At 37.1% G+C, this 18343-nt stretch overlaps 1 protein-coding gene across 1 annotated transcript in view; it reads left to right on the forward strand.

Annotated features, from left to right (window-relative positions):
• Positions 1-18343, forward strand: part of LOC136859161 (peroxidase) — a 266353-nt gene that overhangs the window by 183935 nt on the left and 64075 nt on the right. Inside the window, exon 7 of the mRNA XM_067138679.2 lies at positions 10726-10912. Coding sequence (XP_066994780.2) covers positions 10726-10912 — 187 coding nt within the window. The remainder of the gene's footprint in view (positions 1-10725; positions 10913-18343) is intronic.

An 18343-nucleotide genomic window follows, 5' to 3' on the forward strand; every position in this document is an offset into this window, starting at 1 on the left:
TTCTCCGCTTCCCTTGATCATTGTCTTTGGAGCAGTTCCCTCCTTCTTCACACATTATTAGTTGCACCAAGACCGTAGTACAATGTGTAGGACACTCTTGGGTAGTTTCCAGCGCTCGGTTAAGAACTGAAATTCTAGGACGAAGAAAATGTCGAACCTATGGCCTCCAGGAAAGAAGAAGAAACGCTAACCCTACTCCTTGAGTCTGACATACATTACCCCAGAAAGCTTGAGCATTTTATATGGAATCTCGTTATCGGCTATAATTAGTGAACTCATAAATCTTATATCTGTTGTGCGCTGTCAACGCTTGGATGTTGATCCAAGGCACTCCTTACATTAAGTGTTGGCGGAAATAGCAAGTTGCCAACCTAGGTGATTAAGTACACAATTTTACAATTTTCTGTTATCTGATAAAGGTCGTAATCACAGGAAAAATCAATTAATCGAAACTCCTATCTCTCAAGATTCCATACTGATATATTTGTGCAGGACATACCTCACAGACGTAATTATTTATGTGCAAAGCTATAAATCTTATCTCCTTTTCTATAGGCGCCTTGATGGATCAGTTGTAGAGAGTTCGGCTCATGATACCGAGATCGTGGGTTCGATTCCGACTGAGATGGTCGGTTTTTGAATGTCGGTCAAGATGGTGGCACCCTGTAACATTGTTGTTTACTTTCCAAAGATCTCTGGTAGCAAACTCGGTGTCACCCAAATAAATAAATGAACTCAGACACTGTACCCATTCTAGTAGAACACCCCATTTGTTGCTAGATAACGGCTCAATCATAATGTCGAAATTGGTACGCAGGCTGCCTAGATGGCAAAACATTAGAAGGTAGATTAAGCCAAGTGTTTCTTATTCTCCTTATTTCTATTCTTCTTCTTCTTCTGCTGCTGCTGCTGTTTCTTCTTCTTCTTCTTCTCCTTCTTCTTCTTACTGTTACTTGATACTATGAGAGTATGAAATTGATGTTGTAGGTCTACTCTTGAAATTACGTAGGACTGCATTTTAATTAATATTTATTTTTTCAGTTCATTTAAATTGTAACAACGTCATAATACACTTCCTGATAATGAATGAAAGTAGGAAATATCATATTCATTTCATTGTAGTCTATAGTTGTTGAATATGCCTCGATAAATGTAGAGTTGTACGCAAGCGATACGATTTATGCACCATTCCACAGGAATAACATCCCTATCAACTCTCTTTGTTTGGACCAGAGAGGATATATGCAGAGGATGTATGTTTGTAGAGAAGTAACTGTAATCGTCCATTCAGCTGTACTCCACTTAAATCGACTGAGAGATTAGTACACAACTAACACCTTGTGTGATATGAAAACTACTAGAGAAAATACCAAATGAAAACGGATGTTTTCTCTCAGTTATCTATAATCTAAAAAGGCCGGTGTTGATAGCTGTAGTACACATCCGTCAATGCACCGAAAGGATGTAAGGAGACACGTAACCGCAGGGAGGTCCACATCCCCGCGTATACCCATGCTTAAAATCGAAAACCGCAGTGGTACATATAAATTAGGAAATTTGTTCGGAAGGGTAATAGCGAGGTACATTCAGGGAAACGGGTCGGTCTAGGAAGCGGTGATAAGGCTACTGGGATCTGGAAGTCAAGTGGTGATGATATCAAAATGTCAGTGTTGAACTATGTTCAGTCAACGGTGTGTATAGATAGTTGGTTACAAGGATAATGTCCAGATAGAGGAGGTGACTAATGCTAAAGAAGTATTAACATTTGCATGTCATAACAATGACATTTACAATAAGATACAAAATTTGAAAACTACAAAAGCGGCTGCAATTGATAAGATTTCTGGGAATTGGTGCCATATCTGAAGTACTTATTTGATTATTGTTTGCATTATGGAGCTATACCAAATGAATGGAGACTTGCTATAGTAGCCCCTGTGTATAAAGTAAAGGGTGATAGACATAAAGCTGAAAATTACAGCCCAGTAAGTTAGACATGCGTTGCATGTAAGCTTTGGGAAGGTATTCTTTCCGATTATATTAGACATGTTTGCGAAATTAATACCTGGTTAGATAGAAAGCAGTTCGGGTTTAGGAAATGCTATTCCACTGAAGCTCAATTAGCAGGATTCCAGCAAGATATAGCAGATCTCTTGGATTCAGGAGGTCAAATGGACTGTATAGCGATTGACCCGTCTAAAGCATTTGATGTGGTGGATCATGGGAGACTACTGGCAAATATGTGTGCAATTGGACTTGGTAAAATAGTGACTGAATCGGTGGCTACATTTCTAGAAAATAGATGTCAGAGAATTAGAGTAGGCGAGGCTTTATGTGACCCTGCAATCATTCTCAAGGCAGTATTATTGGATCTTTATGATTTCTTATATTTATATAAAACATATAAATAAAAAATTGGAATCAGAGATAAGGCCTTTTTCGGATAATGTTATTCTGAATAGGGTAATAAATAAGTTACAAGATGGTTAGCAACCGCAAAATGACCTTAGTCATGTTGTGAGATGGACAGCAGGCAATAGTATGATGATAAACTGGGTTAAAAGTCAGGTTGTGAATTTCACAAATAGGAAAAGTCCTGTCTGTATTAATTACTGCGTTGATGGGGTGAAAGTTCCATTTGGGGATCATTGTAGGTATCTAGGTGTTAACATAAGGAAAGATCTTCATTGGGGTACAGAACTCTGCACATGGTTATGAGGGTGTTTAGGGGTTGTAGTAAGGATGTAAGGGAGAGGACATATAAGTCTCTGGTAATACCCCAAATAGAGTATAGTTCCAATGTATGGGACCCTCACCAGGATTACTTGTTCATGAACTGGAAATAATCCAAAGAAAAGCAGCTCGATTTGTTCTGGGTGATTTCCGACAAAAGAGTAGCGTTACAAAAATGTTGCAATGTTTGGGTTGGGAAGACTTGGGAGAAAGAAGACGAGCTGCTCGTCTAAGTGGTATGTTACGATCTGTCTGTGGAGAGATGGCGTGGGATGGCATTAGTAGACGAGTGAGTTTGAGTGGTGGCCTTAAACGTAGGAAAGATCACAATATGAGGATAAAGTTGGAATTCAAGAGGGCAAATCGGGCAAATATTCGTTTATAGGAAGGGGAGTTATGGATTGGAATAACTTACCAAGAGAGATGTTCAGTAAATTTCCAAATTCTTATAAATCATTTAAGAAAAGACTAGGAAAACAACAGATAGGGAATCTGCCTCTGCTTCTTTTAGACTTACGATACATGAAGGAAAATTCAGAATACGGTACATTTATTGAATAGTGAAACAACTTCAAAGGACCCGGTAAAAACGTACTATTCCCATTCCGTCTTAGATTATTCCCGATGTATTAAGGTTAGGCATTTTACACAGATCTGACCCCGTTTTACGGCCGTATGCAATTCCTAATACCAAACCTATGTGGAGGGAAATATTTTACTACAGTGTATTCTGCGGTGATTAATTGTAAGATGTGTTGTATATTCGTGACGATTTGTATTAAGGCCAGAGGTGCCCACGCTGGGCATTTTGTCCCGGCGGGCGCACAGCATTGCAAGCGGGTGGGCAGGCAGGCGATGAGCTTATGTTATTCAAACGCAGTGACGCTGTTACGTCACAGACCGAGTTTGAAACGGAGGCAGAAAATAATTCAAGAAAGGGTGCCTCGCCAAATCTGAAAGCAGAGAGCTAGTGGGAAGAACTGTCTAATTTTTCTTTTGTCCGAAATACCTGCTACGTAGGCAGTCTTTTATACTCAAAAAGTAAGTTATAATAAACGAAACATACTCATTCGCATGATACTGTTCAGTGGGATGATCGAATTCAAATGGTTGAAGATCTGAAGAAACAGTTGATCGACGTAAGCATTATTTATGTATTATTACCAAAGTTAGGAAATGAATATCAAACGTATATTCACACAGGTAGTAGATCGATTTCCACGTCTACATTGTCACGCAACTGGGATAACGGACATATTCTTCAACGTATTTGTGCGAACAGACTTCTCTGCCCTGAAAATATATAAAAACTGACAAAGGGCATGTAAACTGTTTCATTCGTCTGCATTCATCCAACAGTACTACCCCGCTACATTCAACGTCTTATCACACAGAAATAAAAGATAAATAAAATTTTGAGCTGAAAAGGGAAATTTTGTGGCTAAGATCAGGGAAAGGGGAGGCGACAGGGTATTCAGGATAAGCGAAAGACAGTAAATGTTCATTTAAGTATTCATTTCTTATGTTATGATTCTATATTATTTTATTTCCAGTGGACGGAAATCCACGTCATTTTTAATTTGCTTTGTAAGATATAAGTATTTATTGTAGTGTACGTAATCGTATAAAATACAGAGTTACAGTCTCGCATACTTTTGTACTGTACGCATTGAATAACTACCATTCTCCCTATCATATTTAAAGAGGTACTTAGAACATTTATATTATAAAATGGAGTTACGTTGCATAAGATGTGGCTTGTTGTTGCTTGGATTTAAATTATCTGATAAACTCACCAACAATCCAAACATACTTACCGGGTATAGCATGAGATAAGTTATTTACTTGAAGGCATACTGTGCATCTATTTGGTGGATACACTTACATTGTTGTTGTACATTAATTATTGATAATAAATATCTGTTTCTTCACTTGTAATGAAACTCACTCGCCATTTAGAGGCTATCCATTATCAGTTGACGCCTCATAAGTTTTAAATTCTACACTATATTGAGGTGAGTTGCTATGCAGTAGTTCGTATATGCCAGATAGTCACAATTTAAAATATGGTGTTCTTACAGCTAAGATGAGACTTACCGAAACAGTCATATTTCAAAATGTGATATTCTTGCATCAAGATATATCTCACTTCGGCTGTACCATCTTTAGTTGTGATGTTACTCCAACAAATCCTGCAATTCACTCGAGGAATTATATTTTAACTATATAGAAATATGACAGTTTCGCTGAAAATAAATTGTGGACTTATAAAAATAGTTTGTAATATCTTGATGCGTGAGTTTATTGTTACAAATTAGATAAAACTATTTCTAGATAAGACAAGGCTTATCAGATGATCAATTTGAACTCCTTCAGGATTCCTATGTAATCATGACAGGCCGAGAAGAGAAGATAGTAAAACTTGCCCTGGAATCCGTTCTAGATGAAAAACCTTCGCAAGATAATGATATGTCCAGTACAATTGACGTTATCAACTATATTTTTATGGCGATAATTGACCAGTGTGTATAAATTACAACGGCTTTTCTCTCTTTCTCAGAAAATGTTGCGGATATAGGCATCATATCATTCTTTATGATGGAAACACAGAAATTTCAGTTTCTGGGAGTAAACATTTGATTTCATCCATCAGTGCTATTTCCTCCTCCTCCTCATCATCAACATTATGATCCCATTCTCCGTCCTGGGATCGTGATAGTAGTAGTGAATCATCATCTGAAATCTGCGACGATTTAATCTGTGTTGCGACGTACAAGCTTCAAGGCGACAGTTATGTAAGCGAAGAAGATGGTCTTGATGTTGATACCATAACGACTGATATACCGGTCGCTTTTGAGAGTGGACCTTCTTCCTCACCTAGTACTCATCTACTCTCATACAATACGTCCAAACACTTCAACGATGGTAGCAAGCCTTTTCCAGAAATTCATGAAGATTATGTAGCATATTGTCTAGACAAAAATGTTACTGTGGAAATTACACAATGTTTTATTGTTTGTTTACTACTGAGTTTAAAATTTTACGTTTCGCTCCGAAGAAAGATCAGTGAGGACTTTGTACTACCTACAGCAATGCTGACGGAAAATAACAGAAACTCTTGGCAGAAAGTTACGCACAACACTTGGCTGAAAAAGAACTATCTCGGGCTGAAATGACAACAGATAAAGAAGTAGCGACAGAAGACATCGTTGTTGTAGTTTGTGATTTGCAAGCAGTTATGCAAGTGCCGAAAGGTGACATATCAGTCTTCGATTATAAATCGAAATTAAATTATCTGAACTTCACTATAACAATTTTCAAAACAATTCCTGTGGCTGTTACACCGGGGATAGATGCTAGGGACAAGTGTAAATGAACTGGCGACGTGCTTACTTCGATACTTGAGAGATAAATATAGCGAAAATAAGGCGAAGTCCTTTATAGCATACTCTGACAATTGCGCAGGACAACAAGATTAACTTATGATTGCCGTTTATCTAAGCCGTCCAGTTCCTGAATGTTGAATGTGTTACGCACAAATACCTTATAACAGAGCACCTACAAATAGAAGGTGATTCATCCCATTCCTTGATAGAACGAAACGTGAAACGTCTATTAAAAAGTGGCCCTATGTGATCACCAGAAACATTTTTCTCCGCGATTAGAACTGCAAGAAAATTTGGAGAACCGTTCCACGTGGATGAAATGTGCTATGATGATTTTTATGACACGAAGCAGTTCCATATGGACAAAGGTCCAATTAACATGGGAGCTGTAAATATGTCGGATGTAAAGGTCAATTAGTTGTGAAGGAATTTCATCACTTTTGTGTAAGCTATCTTATTCGCATACGAATTTCTAGAAAGCTGTTGTTCTCAAGAGAAAAAAAGAAATCATCTAACAGTGATGTGAAACCGACCCCTGCAGTCACTTAAAGCCATTCATTTCGGAAATGTAAATAAGCGATATGATGGATTTAGTGCATAAGAATTACATTCTGAGGTACTACTAGTCTTTCTACGACAGTTCTGGTGAATAGATGTAAGTTGGAAAAGTATTTTGTATTTTTTAATAATATTTAACTTCTAACTGAAATGATTCATAAATGCCCATAAAAGGTATACTGCTTATATTTCAGTATTGTTACTCGTATATCGACACAAATTGAAGTAAACGAATTTTGTCTGGTGACAATAACTTCCTATTAGAAAATACTACTTAACTTTTGCATGGACTTCAGCAGCAAAACTGTCACAAGTCTGACAGAGTGTATAAAAAAAAAAAGACTCTAGGATATGACGCAGCTATTACTGTATAGAATAATATTTGTAAATCTCCATTCCATTAAATTATCTAAAAAGTATCGTGAAATATCTACTTGAGTAATTTAGAGTACTTGTAAACTTTTAAAATTTCTCTCCTGAAAAAAATGAGTGGGAAGTTCGTGGACTGATGCCCGCTTGAGTGCAGGCATCTTTGCTGCATGGTGTGCACTTAAACAGCTCCACTTCGTCACACAGTTATTCCCTGTCGACCGCTATGTCTGTCTGTCAGTGTTGCAGACACTGATGAAATATCTTTGGAGGAAAGTCCTGTACGGCTGCTCTTGTGGCAGTAATATTCTCGTCAGTGGAATAGAATCTACGCCCAGGTAAATATAGAGATTGTGGCATAATTGTGGCAATGGAAATTACCAGTTTCCCTTGGGGAAAAACGGAGCGGTGTGCAGGGACAGAATTGTTTAGTAATAGTCGGATCTTGCTAAACCACAACCAAGCACGCTTCCGACGAATTGATATATAGATGTGTGCATGTGTTTCAGCAACATTGCTAGGTTACACATACTGATATCGGTTTACTATTTAATTTTTTATTCATGCGAGAGTTTGAGCGTGAGCTTGTAAATCAAAAGTGTGATGAAGCTCTGTTGGATTATAATTTAAGGTATCTGTAGATAATCGTTGTAAAATTAGATGCTTTTGTGCGATTAAGAGTAAGAGATGGCCAGGTGCCCTTACTATGTCACTTGAAAGAAGTTATAATAAACTTCACATTCACCAGCGTGCCCTAGTCTCGTTTTCGTTGCCTCATTCCGTCCTTGGAGTAATCACAAATATGGGATGGAAAATGGTATTTAGGGGTTATTGTGGGAATGCAAAGGAGAGGGCATGTAAATCCCTGGTAAGTTTCCAATTGGAGTGTGTTTCCAACGTACGGGGCATTCACCAGGATTACTTGATTCGAGAACTGGAAAAGATCAAAAGAAAAGCAATACGATTAGCTTCAAGACAGTACGGTTACGAACATGTACAGAGCTTTGGGCTGGAAAGACTTGGGAGTGAGTAGACGAACTGTTCGATTAAGTGGCATGTTCCGAGCCATAGCAGAGAGATGACAAGGAATGTCATTGGTAGACAAACACATTTGATGGAGTTTTTAAAAGTAGGAAAGTTACAGTTGAAATTCCAGAAGACAAATTGGGGCAATTATTCGTTCGCAGAAAGAGGAATTAGGGATAAGAGTAATTTGTCTGTGGTGATTGATTGATTGATTGATTGATTGATTGATTGATTGATTAAATACTTGATTGAATGTATTTATTTAATTATTTAATTAATTAATTAATTAATTAATTTATTTATTTATTTATTTATTTATTTATTTATTTATTTATTTATTTATTTATTTATTTATTTATTTATTTACTTAATTTATTGTAATCGAGATCTTCTTAACTTCACTTCCTTTCACTTATAATTTCAAAATTCGTTTCAGCATTTCGTCTTTATTCATCTCATTAATATCTACAAACAATTACAAACTTATATTTCTTCTTTTTGTCGCAACTTTGCTTCCATTACTCCTCCCTCGTCGTCTTTATTTCTATTCTACCAGATATTTCCTCCTGTAATATTTTTCCCAGTATCTCAAATTCTTCTCCTTGTAATCATCTTTCATTCTTATTTGGCTCTGGCTAGGTTTGAGTGCTAGGTTTATAAATTATTTATTTAGTTTACATTGGTGTGCCATTGCACCGTAGTAGATTCTATACTCAGAGACAATAACGAGTTACAAGTTTGTCCTCCTGGAGATTTCCAATCTTGAATTATCCATTCACTTACACAAACAAAGTTCTCCAGTTTTCCGATATCTTTTAACACGATTTTGACAACACTATTCCCTTCCCTATTTATGTTTCTCAACTTCACTGTTTTACCTTCATTGAACTTCTGTCTCTTCCTTTCATCAAAGCATATTGTCGTCTGCAAATAATGGGGTTGTATTCTCTCCAATAATTCCATATTATGCTTTCTCTGTCATTATATATTCATCCCTGTTATAAGTGTAGAAGGTGACTGAGGGCTTCGTAAGACTTGGCTGATTCCACTACTAAATATTCCTCTATCAATCATTTCTGTCTTGGCACAATTAAAGTTTCAAAATGCTTTAATTCCCTCACATTTCATATTCATAATTTGCATGCGATTAAAAAGGGCTTTTATGTTGATTATATATTCCTGACACTAAACTGTTCCTGTATCGGCATTTACACCTTAATTCTTCTTTATTGTATTGTTTCCATTACTTTTACCGCATAAGGTTCCTCTAAGATTACTAGATAACTTGAAAATATATACATGTTATAACTCTCTTTAGCAAATCTCAATCTACAAGCTGATTTTCTAATTTATTACTTCTGCTATATTTATTATTAATTCAAAATGAGAATAGATTTGAAAAAAATATTCTCCAAAGGGTAGGATTTCCAAATGAATAAGTCACGTGAAAACCTAAGCTGTGATCTTCATTATACTACTTTACATATTATTGGTTTACAGAACCTTTAAAGAAGTGGCCATTTGTTTGAAAGATGAAGAATATTTTCTGATCGTATCGGTATCTTAGGTTCTTATTACTTACTTTATTTCGCATAAAAATGGTAAAATAACATATCTGAGCATTATGTATGAAATTATTACGTTTTTCATAAATTTTCAATGTAAATATGTTCATTTAAGAGCAATATGTAAGGTGTTCTTGAATTCAGTGAAATACACGACACTCATTCCTTTTTATTAAATGGCAAATATTGACTTCGATGTTAGATGAAGTAATTCGAATAATGATCCGTAAGAAGTCATTAGACCGAGCGAGTTGGCCGTGTGGTTAGGGGTGCGCAAATGTAAGCCTGCATTCAGGAGATAGTTGGTTCGAATCCCACTCTCGGCAGCCCTGAAGATGGTTTCCCGTGGTTTTTCGTAGTTTCCCATTTTTACGCGACGCAAGCACTGGGGCTGTACCTGAATTAAGGACACAGCCGCTTCATTCCCACTCTCAGACCTTTCCTGACCCACTGTCGCCATAAGACTTATCTGTGTCGGTACGACGTAAAGCAACCTGAAAAAAATAATAAAAGCATTAAAAGAGTTCATTAGGAAGCCTATTTGATTTAATTAATGTTATCGAGTGGTGAAGGTGAGCAAAGATGTACAGTAAGTACCGATAAAGAGTGATGCTATGTATATTTGTTAAGTGATCTAATTACTGAGAATTTGTTTTCTTGGACACTGAGTAGACCTCCAAACGTTCCACATTCCTGAATTTCCCCTCTAGGCAATTACGACACTTAATTTTTATATTTATTATCCAGTTGTCTATGTACGGTTTAAATGGAGTAGAAAATGTCTCCAAAATCATTTTATTGGATATCAAATCTGACTAAAACTAATAACTGCTGATACACGCCCTATAGAAGAGTGTACAGAATACCATGTAAGCGTATTCATATTGGATATACTGTATATAAGAAGGGCAGTCTATTCTGTTGTTCGTAGTTGATACAGATCTTTGTTTGTGGTCTGTCACACGTTAAGCAGACCCTAGTTTGAAGACACTTTTTATTTAACAAAAAATTGTTGCATTTCACTGGAAGAAATGCATTGGCGTATGTTACGATAGTGTTTTTCCTATAACATGTATTAATACTTTCAGATGAATCAAGTGACAGGATATCTGGATGGCTCCAATATCTATGGGTCAAGTGAGCGCTCTCAGAGAGATCTCAGAGCTTTCCAAGGAGGACTTTTACGTGTACAGAATTTCCGAGGTCGCACACTGCTTCCAGAAAACAGAAATGAATGCACCGACGATTCAGAACAACTATCATGTTTCAAGGCCGGTGAGTATTACATTTCCCTGTAGATTTTCATTTTTTTTTTGAATTTTCAACTCTACATATCACTGTCTTATATCTTGATTAAAATCACGTCTTCTCGTTACAACGTATCCTACTAATACCTTGTAGATGGACTCCTGCTCTCGACGTTCACTTATGGAACACCTCTTGTATTTGTATTTAGCTGTCCAACATTTCTTTAATTTTTCTTCCAAGTATTATTTGTATTATTTCACTGACATTTAATATACAGTAATTGTTTTTATTTCATTTCATGTTACCTCCTATTTTGAACATAATATACTGTACGTTATAATTCCCAAATATTCTGGATACTACTTTGTCGGTTGCAATGTAGTCTTGAGAAGTATGTACAGTATGTCCAATGAAGTCCTCAAGAACCACAGGGACGTACATGAGAGTGTCTTCAGTTTACTAGAATGTTTAACAGGAAGCAGGCTGCGGAAGAGTACCTTCTGAAAACAAATAATTACTCCTGATTGTAACAACAATGTTCTTTTTGAGATTTACTTTCAAGGTTTTCCGCATTGACTGCATGCAGCACGATGGCATAGACCTTACCCCTTAACTCTGTTAGTGAACAACGTCTGTATTCGAAATCTTACTCACACTCTATCCCTATTCCACCCTGTGTGTGTGTGTGTGTGTGTGTGTGTGTGTGTGTTACTACAAAGCCTTCAGAGCATGAGGCAGCAACCAAGCAACATACAAACGAGCAAAAATAGCAGTAAAACAAGAACTGCTTCTTTACATGCCATTGTCGATTCAGAACTAAATCTAACTAAAACTAATCCATTTTGCAGGGGAACCATCCTGTTAAAAATGTTCTTAATTCTTCTATCAGTTTTTTGTCTCAGAAATGATCATCTTTTACACTTAGTAGAGTTAAATAATGACAGATTTCGAAAAATTATCATATATGCTGTAGTAGGCCTACATGTGAGTAAAAATTTCCTCTGAGTTTGTACTTTCGTTGGCAATAATATCTGTAGTCACTATGTACTGTATTTCTATCTGAATATTCTTCTACAATGTGTGCATATAAATTACTAGTATAATACAGAAAACATGCGTAGTACCAATGCATTTATAAGATGGCAGATAAATGTTGAAAACGAAAAGATGGGTAGTGGAATGCCAATGACCAGAGAACCAGATAAATCATTAAAATTATCAATATGACGTGTTAACTCTGGTCGTTATTTGTGTTGGAATCTTTAGGAAAAGCTTACTTTGTTTTAATGCGCAAATGTTCCACATCTATAATTTAAAATGAACCACGTGATTAATTACCTTTGAAGAAGGTTGTTGATTGGTTTTGTTGTATCTACTGCATTTTATTTTTATGTTTTATTGCAGATTAATCTTTTATTATAAAGTGCAACCCTGGTGGAGAGCTTAATGACACTGCGCAAAATTGTTATTGATCCATTTTTAAATAAAAATCATGGATAGTCTAGCAGTCCTCGGATCGCTAGATACAGTTGAGTACAAGGGGGAACTCTTACGTCTTAAAAGCTTCTTTAAAAAAAATACAATTTACCAATGCCTACTAATGGTTATGACCATCAAGAAACCACTCCTAAAATCTCCTCTACCTATACCTAGACGTGGGCCTAAATATGGAATGCCCCTTTTATTTGGCACGCGGTACATAGGTTTGGCTTCATGAATTTCTAAGAATGGAAATACGCAACTTGGAGTGTAATACAATCACTCCTCCTAAATTGTGATTTCAATTACTTTGCACTAAATTCAGAGGAAGCTGATGGAGTGCATTAGGTCACCACCGAGGATCAATCTAGAATAAGTAGACAAATAGATGGTACTGGTAAGGTTTGTGGTCAGAAATATGAGACTATTTAACCATGAAATTCTGACTTTACAAATGTGAAAAATGAGAGTATCCTCCTAATTCAGTACAATAAATATTCCGTCATTAGACGGAGTAAACAAATTCAAACGTGTTTCGGCTCGTTTGAGCCATCTTCAGTGAAAAATGAGGGAAGATTTGAAATAATTTACACAATATAAGTTGAAAAAATGCTAAAAAACATAATGAAGGAGCAAATGATAAAACAAGCAAAAGAGAGCATAGACGGAAACAAAATTAGTACAAATATACAATATTTACATCAATATGCGGAGCAAAAAACAACTCACTGCGACAAAATTCAGTGAAAAGGTGTTAATTTAAAATAATAATTGAAACTAAAAACTGTGTTAACCTAAGAAAAAAAAAGGAATGAAAAAACAAATGATGCAGACGGAAATGAACAATAGTAGCACATGGTGAGGTTGTGGACCTCATAGTTTACAAAATATTGTTTAGTAACAAAAACAAACAGGTTGAAATCACTGTCGAAAATCATCCTTGTAGAAACCCATCAGATTAAATTGGTCAGGAGGGGAGCGGGAGCAAACATTTTTGAGAAACCAAGCCTGATATGACGTGCAGGCGAAAAGCCTGTGACAAGGAAAAAACACCAATGAAATTTAAAGCTTTGGAAACAACAGCATTCTCAAACTCTTCTCAATCTAGCGGTACCTTTCTTGATTATTGTTTCATAATGTTGGCTGGTGTCTTGCCTTATTATAAAGGGTGGGAAGGGCCGCGATATAAAGTTGAGAAGCTGTGTTAGGCAGAAGACAGATGCATAGTAAACTGTAAGTGATCTAGCGGAAACCGTCAATGAAGCTCTAATCTGTAATGGAAAAATGAGGTTGTGTGAGAAACGTGGGGTGATAAGTAAAAAGTGTAGAATGGGTGTGAAGAAAGCTTAAACTTACGGTGTTTAGCAGGTGGTTGTCCTCTCAAATGGCCTGGCCTCTCAAAGTAACGGTCTCGTTCGCGTGATCGAGTCTATTGTTGGTTCGACTGTGTTTACTAGGATTGAAGGAGCGGAGGGGGAAGGGGTGGTCCAGGGCTGGTGTGAGGAGGGGGTAGCGGTGGTGAGTTGGAGAATGGAGGTGGAGTTTGTGCACCCAGACATACATAAAAAAAGCAGCTTACAATAGCATGGTTCTCAGAGCTTTAACTGTCCCTTTATCTCGCAAGAATTACAAAAAAGAAATTAATACCATTCACAACAACCATCATCATCACCATCATCATCATCATCATCATCATCATCATCATCATCATCATCATATTGTTACTTCCTCCCAAGGTTCCGTTCCCAACAGATAGGACGATCTTGGACAATCTTGTGTTGCCGGGATTAACTCAAAGATCCACTCCCATATTTCGAGTGAAAGAGTATTTATGAATGAACGGGCATAGAGCTGATCTTTTCAAAGAAGCATTAACTTCATTATTAATATTAAATATAAAATCATTGATTATGACAAGAGACGACAACCAAACCACACGTTTTATTAATTTTATCGTAATTATTACGCAATGATAATTTCGTGTGTCTATTTCTAGCCGAGTGCAGCCCTTGTAAGGCAGACCCTCCGATGAGGGTGGGCGGCATCTGCAATGTGTAAGTAACTGCGTGTCATTGTGGTGGAGGATAGTGTCATGTGTGGTGTGTGAGTAGCAGGGATGTTGGGGACAGCACAAACACCCAGCCCCCGGGCCATTGGAATTAACTAATGAAGGTTAAAATCCCTGACCCGGCCGGGAATCGAACTCGGCACCCTCTGAACCGAAGAGCAGTGCGCTGACCATTCAGTCAACGAGTCGGACAATTATTACGTTATTTGATGGGAGCTCAGATAAAAATATTTCTTAGGCATAAAAAAAGAAAAAACGAATAAAGGACCACGGATGAAATGAGGGATTCCCTAAACGTGGTTGATAACAATGCAGTAGAAAGATGTAATTTATTAAAGTTTATGTTCAAACAATCATACACATGAATCAAATAACGAATGGAAATTTGGAAACACAATACGGATTAAAGCAAAAATAAAACAGCCACGGGTATTGAGGTCGTCATATTTCAAATCAGTCTTCAGCAGTGCAAGTATCCCCCATAAGATCCTCACACCTCTGAAGCCCAGTGTTGCCGGATGTTTAGAGTTATAACGCCCATCACATTCCGCTGAGAGTTACAGGCCAGTCAGCTGGACATGTGTTGCATGTTAGCTATGGGAAAGCATTATTTCTGATGGTAATAGACACGTTTGCTAAATTGACAACTGGTGTGATAGAGGACAGTTCGGTTTTGAGAAAGCTTATTCTGTTGAGACTCATGTTATAGGATAATTACTGTGTTGATGGGGTGAAAGCACCTCGTGGGAATCACTGGAAGTTCTTAGGTGTTCATATAAGGAAATACCTTCATTGGGGTAATCACATTAACGATATTGTAAATTACACAGCTCTTTACATGCGTATGTGGCCATTTAATGGTTGTAGTAAGGATGCAAAGGAGAGAAGTGTATAATTATCTGGTAAGATCTCAATTAGAGCACGGTTCCCTTGTATGGGACCCACATCAGTATCACTTGATTCGAGAAATTGAAAAATGTCCAAAGGAAAGCAGCACGATTTGTTTAGGGTGATTACCGACGAAAGAATAGTGTAACAAAAATATTACAATCTCTGGACTGGGAAGATTTGGGAGTAAGGAGACAAGCTGCTCGACTAAGCGGTTACTGATGCAATGGCGTGGATTGACATTAGTAGAAGAATAAGCTTGAGGTGAATTTTAAAATAAAACAAAGATATGAAAATAAAGATAAATTTCAGAGGAAAAAAATGGGGAGAATATTATTTTATAGGAAGAGGAATTAGGGATTGGAATAATTTTTGGTACATTTGCAAGTTTTTTGTTTTGTTTGTTTGTTTGTTAAGAAGGAAGCCACTTTCCAGTGTCGATTTAGTAAAATGTAACATAGAATTTTTCCAGTCTGTCAAACACACAAACATTTCACTGTAAATTATTGAAATCAAACTTCACCAGCACTCAGTTTCTTTCGGGTCACGGAAAATTTAAATTTTATTTACATAAATTCAAAATTAGTAGTAATAACAGTTGTGTTTGTGGAGATGAATAAACTGCAACTCACTTTATTTTTGATTGTCCATTCTTCAGCAAAGCTAGATATATTTTGGAACAACACTTAATTTGTTGTACAGTAATGTTAGTGAAACCTATTTTTAGGATATTTCACAAGATCTGTTGTTTGAATGAATTTTTTAAGTTTATGCAGTTTATTTTAGAAAAAAAAATAGTTTTCCTTTTCTCCCAGTTTAATTAATTTGTGTGTGTAATCACTCACTTCAAAAATTTTGTAGTATATGTTTGTACAATTTATGGTAACTAGTTATAACCTCCGGTCTAGAAAGCCAAGAATAACGGCTGAGAGGATTCGTCGTGCTGACCACACGACACCTCGTAATCTGCAGGCCGTCTGGCTGAGTAGCGGTCGCTTGGTAGGCCAAGGCCCTTCAAGGGCTGTAGTGCCATGGGGTTTGGTTTAGTTATAACCTACAGCCCTAATATGCTAGACAAAGTAGGGATTTTTCATGGATAATAAATAATAATAATTATAAATTGTTATAATTATTGTGAATTGGAAATATTCATTCACACATTTGGGGGTTTATTTAAATCACTTAAGAAAAGACTCGGTAATGAACTGATAGAACCACCTGAGCGACGGACAGACCAAAATGCAGATCAATAGTTCCTTCGTTCATCTGATGGCTACAATACAATAAATTATTTGATAAACCGATAAGTCAGTTTACCCTCAGTTCTAATAAAGATCGCAATAAAATCATCACCAGTCGTATACAACTGTGTGTTGAGGGAGACATGTGTGTATTGCCGATCCTCACGGAACTGCAGTCAACCTCTCTTGCCTGGAAAGCTGACCTGATCGCTGCAACTGTGTAATGGGTGTCTTCACCAGTCCTTCATCAATAAAATTCTTTAGCGTGGCGTCTTATCGCAGCTTGGCAGGTCAGATGTAGATGTTAGCCTCAGCAATCTTTCAGCGCTGCGTGTTGGTGGCCAATATGGAACACTTCAGTGTTTCATAAAGAGACGCAAGTCAAACTACTTAAAATACTCGTCTATTGGAGGGTGAAATATTATGCCGCAGGCAGCACAGAATCTCAACATGTTCTACCTACGATGCTTACGCACTTGGCACGGCCGAAACACCAATGAGGATATTTTAAGGCAGAGTGATCTAAGAAAATTACAAGTGATTGTGGTGAAATATCGAATATATCTAGTCAGCCATAATTTTCGTTTACCAGACAGCCGATACTCGAAGAACGCTAGGCGATAGGGGCCACCAGGGGCAGGTGGAAGCCAGGATGACCACACCAAACATGGCTAGAAACGTTCAATATAATCCCAGGGACAGTCAACATCAGGTGGGATGATAACCAGGAACGTCGTTCCGAGCAGGACTCGTTTGGGGAAGTTTACTGCCATGATCACTTTACAGGGAAGAAATCAGTTATGGTTATAGTTTCAGGAAATATTTAAAGGTTTAAGCAGCGTTGTGCTGAGTCTCAGGAACCCTCTTCCTTCTTCTTCACAACGGCCTTTCAATGAGAGGTATGTGGTTTCTTGGACTCCTTTGTTGATTATTTTATGCTCTAAAATTCTAACACACATGGTATGTGGACCTCTATACCTTTGTAGTCAGTGCAACTCGAGAAAACTTTTATGTGGTCCCATGAACTTCATAGCAGAACTTGCCATGATCTACAATTCATGGCCATATATGTTTCGGATATATTTGGATTAGGTAGCGTAAGCTGAACAAAATGTTATAATGGCATCATTTACTTCATACTGTTTCGCAGAAATATTTGCTGCTCAGTTTTTAAAAATCACGATTCAATATTTAATGCATGAGATCCTTTCGAGAAAATCAAAAATCGCATTATAATATGCCCAGCTAATCTCGCGTTTTAACCGAACACTAGTACATGCATTCAGCTGGACAGACGTTGCGTTTTACATCTGCAAAGTGTCTTTAAGAAATATCAGCTGATCTATTATAAGTGGAAGGGATCCTGAAGCAATATAGCAATTGCTTGAAGAAATCAATTTTCTTACAAAAACTGAAAAAAATGTCATAACCCTAATGTATAATACCACTCGTCTCCCAGCAATAGGCCAGAATCTTTGTTGAGTTACAGAATAATCAACTCATTAATCATGTTCGAACATTATATTAATCTCAGAAATGGTAACTATAGAGTGTCACTCTGTCTACTCTCGACTACCAAAGGACGTTAATATTTCGTTTCACATGACAATGAGGAAGAACTCACACAGGACACATGGCTTTCGTATGTTGAGCATGGGCTTTCTGTTTCGGCACTTATAAGTTTGTTGGACGTGAATATACTTAGAGGGTCATCACCCACTGGCCCACCCTGTTTTATTGAAATTTTTATTTATTTTATTACCCTTTCCGCTTTTGACATGC

This window comes from Anabrus simplex, chromosome 1, assembly GCF_040414725.1.
Source record: "Anabrus simplex isolate iqAnaSimp1 chromosome 1, ASM4041472v1, whole genome shotgun sequence".
Lineage (NCBI taxonomy): Eukaryota > Metazoa > Arthropoda > Insecta > Orthoptera > Tettigoniidae > Anabrus > Anabrus simplex.